Raw genomic sequence first — 19,644 nt, 5'->3', positions numbered from 1 at the left:
TATGTTACGAGTACAGGGAATCTAGCGTGATGGTGTTCACTGAGTCTTGGTTCCATCAGGACATTTCAGACTTGCTTGTAGAACTCGAAGAATTTTCTCTCATACCATCGGATAGAACTGAACAGTCGGGCAAGAGCCGAGGGGGTGGCATCTGTATGTTTCTGAATGAAAGCTGGTGCAGGAACTACACCGTGTGTGGGACTGTGTGCATTGCTGATGTTGAACTGTTATGCATGTCGCTGAGAACCTTCTATCTACTGAGGGAGTTCGGGATACCTTCATATGTGCAGTCTATGTTCCCCCCGGAGGTAACGTTGCGACTGGAGCCCCTATCTTCATCCTAGGGGATTTTAACCACTGTAAATTGGAACTATCCCTAACCGGCTTTGAACAATATGTAACATGCGACACACGCGATAACAGAGTGTTAGATAAGTGCTATGGAAACAAAATGTGCTCACATTTCGAAACAAAAATCATAAGCCTCAAACCAAAAGTGTGGCTAAATGGGATAGAGACAGCATGGAGACACTTAATGGTTCCCTCCTCTGCACAGATTGGGTCTTATTTCATCAGCTGGAATTGGACGCTGCTGCGGAAGCAATAACTGACTACAAAAAGTTATGCGCTGACGGCATGGTCACTAAAAAGGACATTGTAGTTTACCGAAATAACAAGAAATATATTACCAAGGATGTTAAAGTCTGTATCAACAGGAAAAATATAGCGTTCATGAATAAGGACGAGGCCGATGGGAAAGTGATTCAAGAGGAGCTCAACCAGTTTGCATATATAGACAGGAAGAGGAGAGGAACTGATGATGCTGTCGCCAGCATTACCCAGCTCACCATCAAACACTTATGGCGCTTTTCCACTGCATGGTACCAGCTCGACACGACTCGACTCGACTCAGCTCGCCTTTTTTGCGTTTCCACCGCGATCTAGTACCTCAAGTGGCTGCTTTTTCTAGTACCGCCTCGCTCTAGGTTCCAAGCGGCTGAGCCGATGCTAAAAGGTGACGTCGGCAGACGGCCGGCCACTGATTGGCCAGAGAGTGTGACGAAGTCACGAGAGCGACATGGCAACCATGCTGGTAACAGCCATAGCAGCGCCGCAGCCAACATATTCCACTTCTTCAACATGCCAGCTAATAATACGAACACGAATACCATCGCATCGATGTTCTCCATTGTTGTTATGTTGGTTCTGTCCATGTGTAGGTTACGTAGGTGTTGTTTGCGTCGCGTACAAAAATACGTCACAGCCCTTTCGCGCAGACGACCCCGCCCACGTCCCGGAGGTACTATTTGCGGTGGAAAAGCACCCGCGCTGCTACCGTGTCGTGTCGAGTCGTGTCGTGTCGAGTCGAGCTACATGTGCGGTGGAAAAGCGGCATTAGAGGACCCACAAGCCTATGCGAATATTCTATTTGTTGATTTTAGTTAGCTTTTCACACACTCCAGCCTCATCTGCTTATTCAGAAATCGAAGCAATTAAATGTGAATCCCCTTTTAATCAAATGGTTCTTAGCTTTTTTAACTAACTGTAGCCAGTGTGTTAGACAATAGCACCCTATCGAGGTGAGAACAATTAGCACAGGTGCACCACACTCTACATAAACGAATGCAGGGTCCATCCGGGAATCTTTGTTTTCAAATTCTCAGATGATACAACTAACCTTAGCCTGCTGCATAAAAGCCTTATCTACATCAGCATATCACTCAGAAATAGAGAATTTGTCCGGTGGTGCGATACCAACCATCTCATCTTAAATGTCTCTAAGACCAAGGAGATGATCCAGGACCCTCGTTCTGTAGGGGACCACAGTCCTGTGGTCATACAGGTATCCACAAGTTTCTAGGGATTCACCTGGACAATACTTTCAGCCGGATAACCCACGTGGATAGCCTGTGTTCTAGAATTCGGCAGAGACTTTATTGTTTTACGTAGACTGAGAGTGTTTGGTGTGGACCAGAGGATCATGTTTTTGTTCCATCAGGCTGTACTGGAGAGCCTGGTCAGGTTTGGGATGTCAGTGGTTCGGCAACCTCACTGTGCAATAAAAAACAAAGCTCAACCGTCTGATCCACACTGCTATGAAGGTGATGTGAAAGAAGGAGCACCAGTAGCATCAGTAATATATGACCAGTCTGTGCTCAGACAAGCTCAGAGGATTTTAACCGACCCGTCACATGTCCTATATAATGAATACTCACTTCTGCCATTTAACAAATCATCACAGACTTGTATCTTCCATTGTATCTAACAGATATATACCGATATCATTTATACCTTTTCAGAATTACAGTTGAAGTTTATTTTGATACCCGCGTGTATATTTTTTTGCATGCGTGCGTTACTTAAAAGTTATTAAGTCAATTAGGTCGCAGTCAATTGTCTGTTGTTCTTATCATTGGTCTTTTATATGCATATTTTGTGTGTTGTGTATTAAGGTCATCTCAATGAAGACCCATTTTCTGCTGCTGTCATTGTGGTCTTTACACAGACCTTGTGAGGTTTGTGTGTGAGAGATAGGTGAGAAGTTCCTTGTATACCACATAATGCATAGTTAATAAAAATGAAGTTGCGTTTAGGTGTGTATTTGTCATTGCAGAATTACTGTATATGATTAATCGGTTTTCTAGTAATATGTTTTACATTTTTTAAGTGGTGTGCGTTTACATTGTTTACTCCATTTAGACTCTGTTCCAATCCCTTCACTTGATTTAAGCTATTTAACATTTCTTGATGTCTTAAACTATGTGGTATTACTAAAAGATATTTTCAATCTCACTTTGCAAAAAGACACATATCTTTTGTTCCCCCTTTTTTTTCTTTTGTTTATTTATTAATTATTGCGCTAGTGTGTTTCCATAACAGTAGAAACCATTCAGAGAGATTACATTAATGAATTGCGATGACGAGTTATGTAGCAGGGACAACATATATAATATTTTCTGTTATGTAATGTTGCCTCAAAACAGTTCAACTTAAAGGGTATATGTGAATCCCTGTTATAGCAAATTAACTGAAGGTTACGTCTTTCGACATTTGTCAATAGAAGGCTTTTTTGAAAAGAACTGACACATTTGCTTCCATAGTAGGACACTTGATACACTTTATATTTTACAGAGGAATTATTTAACCACTTTTATTCATAAATAACAGAAATGTTCACCAACACTTTGTGATACTCAAACAGGACAGTTTTCAGCTGTTGGGCAGCCTATCGGCAGACATTGCCTGTAATCAACATCATTAAATCACTCTTATAACCAAGCAGTTAGAATCATCCATTGTGCTAAATGACATAATGGTGCCACCCGTGCGTCATCTGCTCAACTACTTTCTTCTTAGATTCCGCTCCACACCACCCAAGTTCGTCGCTGGCCAGTTTAAAGGGCACATTCGACTAGGCACCGCGTTATCGGAGGAGAAAACCACCAGTCATTGAAAACCTGGGAATCATGCCAGACAGGTTCAACATGAAAGATTAGCTTCCCACAGACGCATTCGAACGCATCCACAACATCACATCAGTCTCTCCTGTCAACAACTCAGAAAACTCACCCAGCGGCAACTGTTATCCTTGCTTGTCATCTTAATCTTGCAATGAAAGTTATTCTGCAAGGGCATCAAATCATATCCACACTGCTTGACCTGGCATCCTCTCTGTACCAAGCTTGCACAACCTGGTCTCCCTAGATGACTATTGCGCTACTGCGCTGATTCTTCAAACTAATGGTCACAACTCCTGGTCCATTGGAATGGCAACTCATTCTTCTATGAAGAGATCTTGCACTCTTTTCAACTTACCCTTACTATTTTAAAGGGAATCCCTTTGTTGGAAATCTAGAATCTGCTAAAAGGTACATGAGAAAAGGGGTTGGCAGTGTCAACCCTCAAGTCTAATGACTGTGTGGAAGACCTTGCTTCATCCTAGTGGCTATTTCTAATGGCACATTTCCACCGGAGGGTGCGGGTCGCTTCAGTCCGCAAAAGTGCGGCACGGGTCGCGTTTCCACCGCCAAAAGTGGGCGTGACCCGGACTGAGCCATATTGAGCAGTACTCGTATCGCAGTACTCGCCATTTGGGTACTGAGATGCCTGAAAGGGTGCCGGCAAGTTCAAGCTACACAAGCCGTCCGTTGATTGGTTGACAGATTCACACTTACGTGCGACAGGGGGATGATAACAAACAAACACATTACCTGCGAGTTGTTTCTGGACAACGGCGAAAGCTACGTTTTCTGAAGAAAATGTTGCGCAAAAGTTTCCTGCCTTTCTTGGATGTCCTACATTGTTGCTCTTTGTTCATCGTGCTCGTTCTTCTTTTTCATTAGATTTTTTAGCAGGCTACACTATGTGGGGCTTCTATGAGGTCACGATGCAAAGCAAGCCACAGTATTGTAATAATACATATTTTTCATATTCTTCACCCTCATTTTCAGTAATTATTTGCTCCTACATTGTAGGAGTAATTTCCCAATTTCACATTAAGCACTAGCATCCGGTATTATATGATAGCACAATGCAGTGAGTCGTAATAACGATAATCCTCCTGTTTTTATGATTGAGATGTGTTCTTGCGATCAATGTGATCCAACACATGAGTAAATAATCACGTGTTTTTTAAGTTTTCATGATCCTGTGCGGATTTCATTCAATCATATCCAGACACAAACGGTGGGTAGTGATACAAACAGGGTAAAATAATAAAATCCAATGGTTTCATTTGGTAACGTATTCTATCTTTGTAAATAGTAAGAAGTCACTACTAAAGCCAATCTCGGTTTTAGTGCGTTAGCGAACTACAAGGTTGATAAACCATGACTATATTCAGCGTTTGTGTTTGGTGTAAGGAAATTGTAAGGCTCACTGCGATATTAGCAAGGCATGTTATGAACTTTTGTCCGTTAGTTTGCGAATACCCCCTGCCTTCATTTTTTCTGTCAATTTATTATCCGTTCGTGGCACAGGCTACTTTTTTTTTTTAATTTTTTTTTTTTTATATGATGTTATATAAAGGGTATGTGGTGTTTGTTTTAAATTAACACTAGGCTACACACTAAGCTCAGTTTAACCTAACATTCAACAGAATGTGATGATATTAGTTTTGTTGAGTACTACATTTATCAACAGACTGCAACTTGGATATGCTACTGTTCTCTCTGATTGAATAGTGGTAAGGCCGTGTTCTAAATTTTTCTGATATGGTAAATGATTATATCTACTCATCTGAATGCAATGTCTTTGATCTCACAGGGGCCAACTGTACACTACAAGAGACTAGAGCTGAACATAAATTATGACCTCGTTCCTCCACACCCCGGTGTCCCTAAATCAACGGTCAACTGAACGAGCTGCACTTTATGTATTTGTTTAATTTAATTTAAATGCATTCATCTCAAAGCAATCTTTTTACTTGGAAGCAAATGTTTTTTCTATAGATATTAATACATGTATTGTACTATTGTGTATATAAACATTGCTTCTGTATTTAATCAATCATACTCTTGCTTGTATTTGAAATAAGCAATGCCAAAGAAGGCAGTATGGAACCATATAATATATATTATAACAAGAATATACCAGAGAACCTATTTCCTTCAGAAAATGCGGTGAGTGCTGTAATGCAAAGTGAGGATGAAAAAGTTTTAATAAAGCCACATAGTTTAAAACGTAAAGAAATACTAAATGGCTTCAAGTGAAGGGATTGGAAAATAGTCCATATGGAGTAAACAATGTCAAAATGTACACCATTTACACTTTTTTAAACGGGTCTTCAATGAAATTACATCAATACACGACACACAAAGTAGGCATTTAAGGACGGATAGTGAGCACAAACCTTAATGCGACCTTATTGACTTAATAACTTAAACGTTACACACACGCATGCGCTCTATCCGTGTGCATTGACACAGCCACAGAAAATATGTTTGGTACTTGAGCTAAAATAAAACAATCCTAAAATAGTCAAGCATAAAATGATCTGACATTTGTGTAGAACTTGAAGTAGAACTTAAAGAACATAAACCAGAGAACTATGTATAGTCAATGCCAGCTCGACTTGTACATCATGAATCAAATGTCCTGACAACTGGCGCAGAGGTTTGAGTGACAGGTCTGATGGCCCTTCCTCGCGCCTTATTACTATTGGACAGGTCAGGTGCCCATCACCCAGCCTTTAATACTAACGAAGAAAATCGAAAATAACTACCGTAACCAATAGGTGAGTTTCAGATCAAGCATGCGTTGCGTTGCCTCGCATATCATAATGCATTCTGGGATAAAGACTTCAAAAATGCTGGTGATAACTTCCCTATGCAATATGTCACATGACTTTAAAAACTCGCTGGAACTCCCTCCGTCTGCATTCTGAATAGATGCGGACAGAACACCCTCAACATATCAAAACGTTGCCCTGGTTGGTTGGAATTGCCAGGTGGGATTTCCCACGTGAGAAATTACATAACTCCTTTCAAAGAGGCGCGCCCTCTCCCAAACTATGCTTGTTCAAACCATGGACCATGGACCTCTAAAGAAAGCCCTGTTCCAACCACGAGAAGCGCACCTGTGTCCGGCTTGACGTGGTGGGAACTTGACGTATTTCTGACTAGTTCCAACGGATGTTCTCAAGTCTTGTGTATGCATACGCGCAAATGCAGATGATCTGAAACATGCCTATAGAGCTCGTAAGTCCGCCCGTTCCATTAGACCCCCATGAGATTGTAAAATATGAATGGGTTTCAATGGAGAGAAAGTAATTGTTTTCTGGTCCCAGTCTTTATAAGCCCTGGATTACACATGTGGTGCTTGTGGATTTAAATTATAATTTTTCATGCAAAGAAAACAATCGCGAAGAAGCTTGATAATGTTAGGTTTTGTGTAAGGCCGCTTTGTACAAAGAAAGTACAAAGACAGCATGCATTTACCATTTCACTGATATTGAATCGTATTATCGCACGCTCACTCACTAAGCCTCATCCCTCTTCTATGAAGGTATTATTGTAGCAAAAGTCTTTAGCACCTGTAACTGCAGAATTTGAATGCGTACACTAAAGTCACAGTAAATTTGAAGTCGTATATATTTATTTTGCATGTGTACTCTAAAGTCACAAATGTGTAACAGTACATTTGCAGTCGTAAAAAATATATATATATTTTTTATACCATTGTAAACACAAAATAGGGTCTACGAGTACGCTAATCTGTGTTACAGGTGCACAAATCCTTTTGCTACAATTATTGCAGCGCAGTTGTTGCAAAACACATTCGCACACCCGTGTTTCATAATCTGAGAACATGCCCAAAAGGGGTGCATTCGTAAACCCAAATTTGAACAAATGCATCAGAAGTTGCACATCTGTGAACGCTATGTTAATTCAGCATTTTAATGAGCGAGCACAAAACCATTTTACAACTGCTCGAATCTGCTCCTGCAAGTCTCAGCTGTGGGTTTTTTTGCAGGTTGTTTTGCAACACCCCTAGGTGGTAAATGTGTAGCAAAAGTATTCGTATCCGTAGATGACAGAGCGTCCGTGAGCGGGACAAAATAGTCCCGCCCATAATTTCCTAATCCAATGAAAGTCCCCGGCAGGGATGCATTTCTCAAATTACAGTGACGGCTGGTGGTGATTTTGGGTGGGTGGGCTAAAGAATGCATTACATTTATCAATACTTCACAGGGCTCCAGACGCCATGAGGTCACCTTTATATCTCTGTTCATAACTTTCATATAATGTGAATGATTTTTAAACAAGATTAAGGTGTAGACAAAGGCATGTCTTTATTTGAAGCTCAATTATAAATAGAAGAAAAATAAGGTGTTTAAAGTGCTTCACTGAGCTGAAATTGAACATTTCGAACTAAACCATTAAGCAAAATAAAACTTTTTTTGTGCTTAAAGTATTACACAATTAAAATGTTGACTGGTCTCCCTTTGCGCAAAATGCGGCTGTAGACGATCACACACTCGTAGAGACGTCTGTGTCGCCGTCAATCATGAAGGACATGTAGGCCTATGTGGCGTTTCCGACGTCCGCAGCTGTCTTTTGCTTTAAGGTGTCGCCCATTAGGCCTACTGCAATGAATTGTGCACATGCCATCTCATTGCTATACGTCGGGTTGATGTTTAATCCATTTCTCTTCATGAGAATAATTTCAGATTTAAATTGAGAATGGCAACTCCTCTTTGGCAATGTTGTATGCAACATTAAATGAGATCATTTCCGATTCCTTAGAGAACCTTATTGTTACTGCCTGTCGCTGAAATGCAGCTTGGAGAGGGGCCACTATCTCTACACACTTGTCACGTCATGTTGGGTTATTTAGACAGCTTTTTAAATGTTTCGATACGAAACGTAGTTGACCCGCTTACAAATGCACTATTACCGGCCATATTCTGACCGCACTCCTGACAGTAAATCTGTACATCGTTTGGTTGATGTGTCCCCAATCTTTTCACTTCCAATTTTTCCTCCAAAGACATTAAAGAAAACCGATTAGAAAGTAAATAATCCACTTCATTCATTTTCATGCTAACGCCCGCCATACTGCACTTGCGCTACTGACTGTGCTGTGATTAGTCGAAGGTCACTGTACTGTAGCTACTGTGCTAGGTCAGCCTTTGGGCTAAACTAGTTTAGCCCAAATGGGAAGCATATGAAGGGGGCGTGTCAGGGCACCTGTCAATCAAACGTCAATGGAAGCTTACGCTACTGCGCTTGGGCTGAATACATTTAGCCCATTCACAGGAAAAAAACGAAGATATATATATCCTGGGTTTTTCTGTCACTTTTTGGTGCTGTTGCTCCTTTAGGTTCTACCAACATTTAAAACAATATGTTCTAAGTTTTTAATAATATTTTTTTTATTTTCACTGTAAGAGGGATAGCCCTGTTAGCCCATTTATACCAGCCGTCCCTGACTGGGACCCATCGCGTGCCAGCCATGGAGCTATAAAGATCGCAGCATTCTCAGCGCGGGTACGTTTCTTTCTGGAGAAGTGAAGAGGGCGTCCTACTGAACGGAGGTGGGACGCCCTCTTCACTTCTCCAGAAAGAAACGTATCCCGCGCTGGGTATGCTGCGATCTTTATAGCTCCATGACTGGCACGCAGTGGGTCCCAGTGTAATTTGAGAAATGCATCCCTGCCGGCGATTTTCATCGCCGGCAGGGATGAAAATCAGGAAATTATGGCCGGGACTATTTTGTCCCGCTCACGGACGCTCTGTCATCTACGGATACGAATACTTTTGCTACACATTTACCACCTAGGGGTGTTGCAAAACAACCTGCAAAAAAACCCACAGCTGAGACTTGCAGGAGCAGATTCGAGCAGTTGTAAAATGGTTTTGTGCTCGCTCGAGTTAACATAGCGTTCACAGATGTGCAACTTCTGATGCATTTGTTCAAATTTGGGTTTACGAATGCACACCTTTTGGGCATGTTCTCAGATTATGAAACACGGGTGTGCGAATGTGTTTTGCACCAACTGCGCTGCAATAATTGTAGCAAAAGGATTTGTGCACCTGTAACACAGATTAGCGTACTCGTAGACCCTATTTTGTGTTTACAATGGTATAAAAAAAATATATATTTTTTTTACGACTACAAATGTACTGTAACACATTTGTGACTTTAGAGTACACATGCAAAATAAATATATACGACTTCAAATTGACTGTGACTTTAGTGTACACATTCAAATTCTGCAGTTACAGGTGCTAAAGACTTTTGCTACAATAATACCTTCATACTCTTCACCACTCACAGTCAGTGAACGAACAGCGAGTCAGCGGGTCTGGGAGGAGTCTGAGAACGAATGAGAGAGAAGAATCAGTTTGGTTCGTTCTTGTTAGAGATTCATTCATTCGAACTGATTTGGTCGCGAACGACCCATCACTATTCTCAACTCATCTACAGCTCATCAAAACTCAGCAGCTTAACGCTACTTTGACTGACGTTAGTTGCGGCTATTTCATTACAATGAAATGACATACATAACCTCGTCCGTGAACATGATTGCTGCTGAGTCGCGTCAGATCAATAGTTGTGAAGACAACAACTCCCATGAACCCATGCTGCTACACGACGTCATCAAACTAAAACTTAGATAAAAAGTCATCTAGCGAGTAAAGAGCCATCTAGTGTCCGAAATTTACATATTACACCTTTAATGGAGCTATTGTCCCCGTAACAAATATTTGGAAGTTGTTTAATCTCCAAATATGTTGTCGTCAAATGTTGTGGTTCATTATAATAATCTCTCTTGATTGAAACAAATTCAAATATACATCAAATAGGACACATACTTTTTTTTTTGTGCTCTGGTATGTATTTCAGTATATGTTTTCTGGAGTGTATTTATTTATTTTTAGTATGTATGTTCTTGCATGTGCATGGGTGAGCGAGGCGTCGGGCAGACTGCGTTTGCATATAGGTTCTGTTTGTGGCCACCAAGCCCAGGAATCGAAAAGCGACCTCACTCCTTGTGTCAGGTCGCGCTGATGTAGGGGAGCCGCACACAGCTAGGACCAACCATAATAATCCCTTTGTTCTCTGCGAGACCTTCGCTCATTGTGCCGTACCGTGGGCGCCTGGGTCGTTAGTAAACAATGACCGCCTTCATCACGTTAGAGACCTTGCCACTTGTTTATCTCTCTCTCCCCTGTAACCGCTTTGTGTTCGTTACATGTGACCGCTGCAATTTACTCATGAATACCGACCGCATATCAGACCAATATCGCAAATATTCTGGGATTCAGTATTTGACGTAAAAGGGGCTTTGCGCACTCTAACCTCTTTTGTCTCTCTTTCTTGCATTTTCTGCCTCAGTCTCCCACTCTGATATTGAATTAATATGCACAAAAATTCAATTTACGGTATACATCTGCTTGTGTTTATATATTTCCATATAAAAACATCAGCGGAGGTACAGACAACGTTCCATGTTTCTTTGTTAGTGTTTTTCTAGCACTTTGCCTCACACACACACACACACACACACACACACACACACACACACACACACACACACACACACACACACACACACACACACACACACACACACACACACACACGTTTAAAAAACACTTTTCTCATCTATTGTTACTATTATATTGTTTAAAATGTACGTGTATATTAAAAATATATAGCGTATAAAAAGTGGCTGGTAAAAAAGATGAGTGGCTGGTAGATTTTTAAATCTACCTGCCACAGCTGGTGGTGGGCAAAAAAGTTAATTTCCATCCCTGACACACACACACACACACACACACACACACACACACACACACACACACACACACACACACACACACACACACACACACACACACACACACACACAACACACACAAACTCTTAGTAAGTAAGAATATTCTCTGTCAGGATGTGGCAATAGAGTGTGATACAAATAATGACAGAGAAAAGATAGTGTTTAATAATAAAAATAAATGTAATTGATATAGCGCTTAATATGGTACTCTAAGACGCTTTACATATTGCCCTATCTAAACTATGTAACAGACATATATTAAGACAGACTAGGATTAAAAGAAAAAAAGAGGTTAAACATGAAGAATAAGGTGGGAGTTAGGTGGGGAAGGCTTGTCTAAAAAGTTATGTTTTGTGTGCAGATTTGAAAGAAGAGAGGGTTGGAGAGACTTTGATGTGGGAGGGGAGTGAATTCCAAAGGGTGGGGGCAGCAACTGAGAAGGCCCGATCACCCCAAGTCCGGAGCTTAGTCCAGGCGACTTGTAGCAGGTTGGCAGAGATGGACCTGAGGAATCGGGAGGGGGCGTGGTGATGGAGGAGGTCGGCAAGGTAGGGGGGGGCTTGGCTGTTTAGGGCCTTGTAGGTGATGAGTAACATTTTGAAGTTGATTCTGTGTTTAATTGGAAGCCAATGGAGTTCACGGAGGACAGGTGTGATGTGTTCTCTGGAGCGGGTACCAGTGAGGAGGTGTGCAGCTGAGTTCTTGACATATTGAAGTTTACTGAAGACTTTGGTGGTGGTGCCGTAGAGAAGACCATTGCAGTAGTCGAGCCTGTTTGAAATGAAAGCAGTGTCTCAGCAGCGGTAGTTGACAGGTTGGGGCGGAGGCGGGCGATGTTTCGGAGGTGGAAAAAGGCAGTTTTGGTAATATGGTTAAAATGGGGGAGGAAGGAGAGAGTGGGGTCCAGGATAACTCCAAGGTTACGGATTTTGGTGTGATTTGGGGTGATGGTGGAGCTGTCAATGTTAAGGGTGAAGTTCTGAGTGGAGTGAGTGAGGGTGTCAGGACCAATGAGTTGAGTTTGAGAAAGCTGTTTTGCATCCAGGTCTTGATGTCAGTCAAACAGTTGGAGAGTGTTTGTAACATGGTGGATGTCATTTGGTGACATTATTGCTACTAGGATGACAGAGGCGTTGCTTTTGTTTAACACAATCAATTATGTAGGCTACTCTCTGTTTTTATCACATTTGCACAACAATATTTTGCTGTCAGTATATGTCCACAGTCTGACAATAAAAAAGATGCAACAATTGAGGGGTGTGCAGTATGAGGAAAGCAGCGTTTAAAAAAATATTAAAATATATAGCATTTGGGTTGGTCGATTGCAGTTCCGCAAGTTATCCTGTAACTGTAGAGGAAACGCTATATAAGATATATAACATCAACGTTCCTATATTATTTTCTTCATCTAGATTAGAATAAACAACAGAGTAGATATTGTATCATAGTCTCTTATAGTAAAGAAATCAATAACAGGAGACAATGCTCTGTCCTTGTCCACGTCACCGTCTGTGCGGAACTGCTCCCACAATCGAGTTACCCTCTCAGCCCGAGAGGTCCCCGTCTTGTTTCTGTGCTCCGTGTTTGTTTTCCTCGGTGAACACACTACGCCACCCGATAACACTTCCCCAAAAGGACAGAGGACTCCAAGCGGCGCGTTCTTGGGTGAAATTTACAAACGCAAACCTCCTCCAACCACCCACCCTCATTCAGGGCGGGAGTCAGCCGAGGGAGTGATTGAGGGAGGAAGGAAGGGGGTGGGACCGAAGGGGGTGTGGACGTTCAGGAGACGGAGGGAGGCTAGGCTAGGGGTGGTGGGGGTGGGGGTGTCTCATGCTGCAAGAGAGAGCCTGTGCAGATTCTTGGCAGCCTTTAAAAAAAAAAAAAAAAAGGAAAGCTAGGCAAGCCTAGCAGACATATTGAGACGAGGATGGCGGCTGCCGCTTTGCACGAAACCTAGTCCACCTCAGGATGGTCTGCAGGTACCTCTCCACAGGTATTTCACCCCTCTTTTGCACCACTTTCCTGGCTTCTGTTCCCCCCCCCCCCCCTCCTTTTCCCCCAGCGGTTAGAACCGACCACTGTGCCTCTGCATTGTTGTGGTCCACCCCAAACTCCGTTAGTTTTCTTCACTGCGTAGATAAGCCCAGGTTTGGAGTGCTGCGCCACGGGGTTGTTGTTTAGAGAGTTTGTATAGTTGCTATTGGTTTTCCTTGTGTGTGTCTGTGTCTGTTTAGCTAGTGTAGTTGTCGAAGCAGTGGGACCATCGACATGATGGTTATTCTGCCTTTTTTGGCTCCCTTTTAGGTCTTAGAAAATGGCGGTCTCACACTCATAACTGGAGCAACGTAACCAAATGGCAAAGCTTTGTGTAGGTCATGTGTACATAAATATATTGACTCATCCTACCTGTGCACACCAAGGTAGGCAGGCATGTGCACTGGCAACCAAACAACAACAAACTGATGGCAATACAGGAAAGCGGAAGTGGAGGATAGGAAAGTGTGTCGTAAAGGGCACTGGGGATCTTGGCCAGAGTAATGAATGACAGCTGAAGGAAGAAAGGAAACTGGACCAAGATCATTGCTGTTCTTCTGCTTACTAACTTTTGGCTCCATAAATCGAGGGAGCTCTCTTTTGCTTAGATTTTTGCATGCTCTCGCTGCTTTTGATCTTTCTTTCTCTTCTTTGCTTTTTAGTAAGCTCTCTTTATTTCTGTCTTTCTTGCATTCTATATTTTCCTCCGTCTCCCTGTCTGTCTCCGTCTCCTGACTCTGTCCTGGTGATTGGCTGAGCCTAAATACATATCAGGGCTTATGTAGTTATGGAGCGTATTACTTACACACACATGTTGGCTTTCTTGCCGCACGCAGAGCAGCTGTGAGTCATTGTGCCCTTAGACCAGCATTGCAGGGGTCAAAGGGCAGGAGTCGCATGGCTGCCTCGTCCACTCATTGGACTCTGTGGGAGGAGCCTCTGGGTTTGCATGGGCTGCCCTGGGAAGAAATATTTCATAATGGGAATTGTTAATTCCGATATTTTTCATAGTGTTGAGCAAAGCCATTTCATATGTGGGTGGTCTAAATTATATTCAAGTCATTACCATTTCATCACATTGAATATGATTAAAGTTCATCTGAATTTTTGTCTCTTCTGTTGCAGAGCTGCCCCCAAAGAGTGGCCAAGGAGCCCAGTATAGTAGTCCCTTCCGGGGACACCAGCCTGCCAATCAGAGCGTTAGTGGAACATCACTTTCCACAAATCCCAGTGGCTGGGATCAACCAATCATCGACCAGCGGGAGTCCGAGGCCTTGCCCTCAATCAACCACAGCGAGAGTCGTGACTCTCAAGGAGGATGCCCTACGGGTGCTGACCCGAGTAATCTGGCTAGAGACAGCAGCAACAGTTCGGCCAGTATGGCCACAGGAGCCAATGGTCAGACAGGCAACTACCCTGCCAGCCACACAAGCAGCAAGGCCAACTCTGGACCCAGCCCTGCCAATCAAAGTGGGGCCAACATGCTGTCCAACCAGGCCGCAGCCAATCGCAGCTGGGGATCTGGACCGGGGTCTGGCCATTGCCCTCCTCAGTCCTCAATGGGGGGCGAGGGGAAGAGTGACGTCCAATTAGGAGCAGGTGTCATGGGCTGGGGTTCCTCCTCCTCCACGTCCAACTTTAACTTGAATTTGAACCCCAACGCCAACCCGTCTGCCTGGCCTGCATTGGGGCACGACGGGGCTGGTACAGGGGGAGGAACAAACCCCAGCTCCCCACCTCAACCCCTACCCACCCTCTGCAACCTAGCTGGGGGCCCAACAGCACAGGCCAATGGCAGCACCGGAGCCAACGCCAACGGAAACGCCTCGGGGAGCGGCAGTGCCTGGGGTGGCACGATGCCCTCTGACCCTTCAGAGCCGCACCCTCCCTCGTCAACGAATGTGTCTTTCAGCTCCGAACCTCAGAGCCTTAACACGGACGGACAAAATCACACCAACAAGCAGGAGCCTCCCAGCCCCATGCGCAACATGCCCGGCTGGGGCGGTGGCCCCGTGGGAGTGGGGCCCCGGGGCCACTCCCAGCCCGGCGCTCCGCAGGTGAACGGAGAGGACGGCAGCGCCGCATGGGGCAGCGGGGAGCCCAAAACGGCTCCGTCCAAGGAGGCTTCCGGATGGGACTCTGGTTCAAACTGGGGTCTCCGAGGAGGTGCGGGAGGATGCTCCGGCGGCTGGGGCAAGCAGCAGAGCAGCGGAGACTGGGCGAAGCAAGGTGCCACTGAGGCTCCGGGGGGCTGGGACGCCCCTGGCTCCCCTCCCCAGGACCAGAAGGCCAATTCCTGGGGCAGGGCCCATATCACCGCGGTCACCAGTGAGGGCAGCAGTGATAACGCCGAGGGTCTGACCCGCTGCCCAGACCGACCTTCAAGGGAAGAGGTGCCCCCGGCGCTGCCTGCCGCTGACGTCGATCCCAGGGTGCTTTGCAACACGGGCTGGGGTCAGACCCCAGTGCGCCAACACACTTCATGGGACATGATCGAGAAGAACCGCAAGGCCGAGAAAGCCGCTGAATCCTGGGGCTCGCGTCCCTCAACCTGCAGCGACGTCCAGGGGCCCTCCAACACCAATATGGCCCCTTCCCAGAGGTCGGACCCTGTGAGCAAAAGCGATGGCCCCGAGCCCCAGGGAGCCCCGGGCTGGGGTGGAGGCGTGGCCCCTACCAACCAGACCAGCTCAGGCTGGGGGGATCAACCCAGCAACAAAAAGCCCCCCCCTGGTGGTCCTGGGGGATGGGGGAACAGCCAGCCAGGAGGAGTCCAAATGAATGTACCGAAAAATGCTGGTCCGGGATGGGGAGAGGAGAAACCTGCCAGCTGGGAGGACCCTCAAAATAAAACGAAGGCCCAAGGCTGGGGAGAGACGCCCAAAGCCTCCCCTGGCTGGGGTAAGAGCGGAGGAAACGGTGGTGGGGGCGACTGGGAGACAGACGAAAAGCAGAAGGAAAACTCCAACCCAAACACAGCCTGGGAAGGAGAGGCAGGAGGCTGGAAGGAGAACCCCAGAAGCTGGAGCAAACCTGCCCAAGGAACTGGGCTGTCTGGGAGAGGTGGGGCTGGAGGTGGTGGAGGTTGGACAGAGCCTGCCAGCCAACACCCAACTGGTCCAACCCCGGGATCTGGGGTATCTGGAGGTGGAGGTTGGGCGGAGCCAGCCAGCCAGCGCCCCACAGGTCAGACTCAAGGATCTGGGGCATCCGGAGGAGGAGGTTGGGCGGAGCCAGCCAGCCAGCGGCCCACTGGTCCTGCCCAAGGATCTGGGGCATCCGGAGGAGGAGGTTGGGGAGAGCCAGCCAGCCAGCGCCCCACTGCGGCATCCGGAGGAGGAGGTTGGGGAGAGCCAGACAACCAGCGCTCGACTGGTCCTGCCCAAGGTTGGGGGGGTAAAAACCCAGATGTGCCCAATGGCAGTGGGGGTGGCGGAGGAGGAGGAGGAGGAGGAGGAGGAGGAGGAGGAGGAGGAGGAGGAGGCATGGGGTCTTGGAGCGGCCCAGGACTCGTTAAGCAGAGCGGCAGCTGGAGCGGGAAGAAGCCGGAGCCCCCGGGATCGTCGAGTGGCTGGGAAGAGCCCTCCCCGCCATCGATCCGCCGGAAGATGGAGATCGACGACGGCACGGCGGCCTGGGGGGACCCCGGCACCTACAGTAAGGCGTTGAACCTCTGGGACCGCAACAACCAAGGGAAGTCCCAGGGTAAGGCCCCCCAGGGGGGGTCCTCCAATCCCCCCGCCCCCAGCAACAACCACGGCCAACACCACCACCCGCACGCCCACTCCCACCCATACCACGGGGGGCCGCCGCCTCCCGCCGTCCCCAGCCACAGCCAAACCCACCCGCCCCAGAACCCCAGCCTCCCCAGCGGGCCCCTGGAGCCCAGCGTGCCTCACCAGACGGGGCCCTCTCCTCACAGCAGGACCTCAGCCATGAACCAAGGTAGGACCGCTGGTTTATTATGTTCGCTCAGTGTTCATAGACCAGGCGGTAATGTGAAACCCCTCTCTTTGTCCGATATTAATTAATACAAAATTGATGATTGAATGAGGAATGATCTGTTTATAAGTCTCAAGCTTCGACAAAATAGCATTTTATTAAAGAATTGGATGTAGTAGATTAGTTGTATCATACTGTTACTGCCGTTTACAATGCGTCAAATGTCGGGCTTGTGTCTTATCGAATGCACAATCTGGTCTCCCGCTGGTGAGGTTGCACTACAGTGCTTAGCTCAAAGCTGCTGATCCACTTAAAGGTGAAATCTCGACCTCATTTACCTCCTGCTCCTCCTAATGACTGGTCAAATGAGCCCCTGGTCTCCTCCTCAGATTTCACAACAAGCACGTCCCAAAACGTGCCCTGTAACCCTGGCAACACCATTACCACACACACACACACACACACACACACACACACACACACACACACACACACACACACACACACACACACACACACACACACACACACACACACACACACACACACACACACACACACAGAAAATAGCAACTTGCACTAACTATTATGGTTGCAGCGAAGTTTGGGACTATAGGGGGCAGTCTGGCGGCCATCTGTCAGCAGATGAGAGGGGAAAGGAGGAGGGGATCGGGAGGAGGGACTGCAGGGAGCCTAGCGTAAAATCTTTTAATATATTTACCAATGTGGTCCCTGCAGGAAACATTGTACATTGTGTCGTCATTGTACGAGTAAAACACTGAGTTAGAGAGGACTGGTTGGGAATTGAATGGACAGATTCATAAGAAGATCTTTGGTAGAGCACTTTGATTAACGTAACTTTTGAATGATATTGTTGTGTACCACATCTTCTCAATGTGTTTTTTGTAATCATTCTTTGTCTTTATATATCGGTCAGTTTGCCGTTTCCTGCTTAGAAAAGTGCTGCGTGTTTAAATAGAAACGTTAAACCGCTGACCTCTCCCTGGAGAAAGGGGCTTAACTGCCTGGAACAGAGGGGGCCAGTTTAGCCCCAGCTAGCCACGGTGTGTCCCAAGGCAGAAGCCACTCAATTGGGCCAAGTCCCTGATAGTCCCCCCTACCACCACATGCAATATCAGCCAGGGCCAGTCACAGACCTCTCCAAAAAGTTCTGGCAATTCCTCCCAGAGCATGGGACTGAGGATTTTTAAGTGTGAATGGATTTAATTTGAAAAAATATATACGTATATTGTCCTGAAGGTTGGGGTGAGATACAGGGCTCCCATGCCAAACCGGAGGGGTCCTGGGGGGACCAAGCGCCCCAGCAGGCCAACGCGGACAATGGGGCGTCGACCTGGGGGAAGTCCAGTGGGGGCTGGGGCGAGGTGGGCCCCGAGAGCTACAGTCGGGGAAACCAACCCATTGGATCTGCATCTTGCAAACCTGGTGAGTGTGTGTCAGACAGCGTTGACATTGTGCACCTGAATGCTCAATAGATGGATGGAGAGGCCTCTAAGTTGTGTGTGTGTGTGTGTGCGTGTGCTTGCATGCGTCCGTGCGTGTGCGTGCGCCCGCAACTCGGAAAGAAAAGGCTTCATTTTTTATGCAGCCATTTGAAACGGGGGTCAAGGATATTGAGGCTAGGGCAGTGGAAGACCAAACGCAACGCCACACTGACCCCTAGTGGCGGCATTGATGCACTACATGTTCTACTCTCCAGTAGATCCAATGTCCCTGGAACCGTTAAGGGGTTGACAGCATGATTTTCCATCCCATTGTTGACACTATCTCTCGTTGTTTGTGTCCAGCCCCAAAACCTATGCAAGACAGCTGGGCTGGAGGAGATGAGGAGCAGATGGGCATGTCGGGCGGCCAGTGGGACCCGGATGAAGGAGACGCGTGGAACAGCGGCATGTCCCAGGAGAACAACTCCTCATGCAACTCCTGGAGCAACGGGCCGAAGAAGGGCCTGCAGAAGGTACAAAGGTGCCCATGGAGGGACAGAATGAACGCTTCTCTAGCGGGATGAAAGGCATGTAGAGTCAGAAAAACAATCATAAGATAATTTATAATTAATTCAGGCCAACATGAATTTGGTCTAGTTTTGGCTTTGATTTTATAGTCAATGAGTGTAGCCAATCGAAGCTTTTCACCCCACTTTGTACCATTAAGATTGTGTACATAGCAAACCATTTTTTATTCAATTTCCATCTGACTATCCCAATGCATCAATACAAACGACACAAATCAAGTCACCATATATAGGTTCTATGTCAGTACTCTCTTTGACATGAAACCATTGCAATATTAATCTACTGAGCAGAAACTGACTTTCACCCTTCACCACATCATATGTGCTATTAATAAATTACGATGCA

At 46.0% G+C, this 19,644-nt stretch overlaps 1 protein-coding gene across 1 annotated transcript in view; it reads left to right on the top strand.

The window, feature by feature from the left end:
• LOC130404414 (trinucleotide repeat-containing gene 6C protein-like) overlaps nucleotides 1-19,644 on the top strand; it is an 80,400-nt gene that overhangs the window by 40,259 nt on the left and 20,497 nt on the right. The window contains exons 4-7 of the mRNA XM_056609126.1: nucleotides 14,450-16,747; nucleotides 16,790-17,269; nucleotides 18,527-18,712; nucleotides 19,075-19,244. Of these exons, the coding sequence (XP_056465101.1) occupies nucleotides 14,450-16,747; nucleotides 16,790-17,269; nucleotides 18,527-18,712; nucleotides 19,075-19,244 (3,134 nt within the window). The remainder of the gene's footprint in view (nucleotides 1-14,449; nucleotides 16,748-16,789; nucleotides 17,270-18,526; nucleotides 18,713-19,074; nucleotides 19,245-19,644) is intronic.

This window comes from Gadus chalcogrammus, chromosome 2 (genome assembly GCF_026213295.1).
Source record: "Gadus chalcogrammus isolate NIFS_2021 chromosome 2, NIFS_Gcha_1.0, whole genome shotgun sequence".
Classification (NCBI taxonomy): domain Eukaryota; kingdom Metazoa; phylum Chordata; class Actinopteri; order Gadiformes; family Gadidae; genus Gadus; species Gadus chalcogrammus.
Note: the sequence above shows the minus strand (reverse complement) of the source record. Positions and strands in the feature narration are given on the sequence as shown.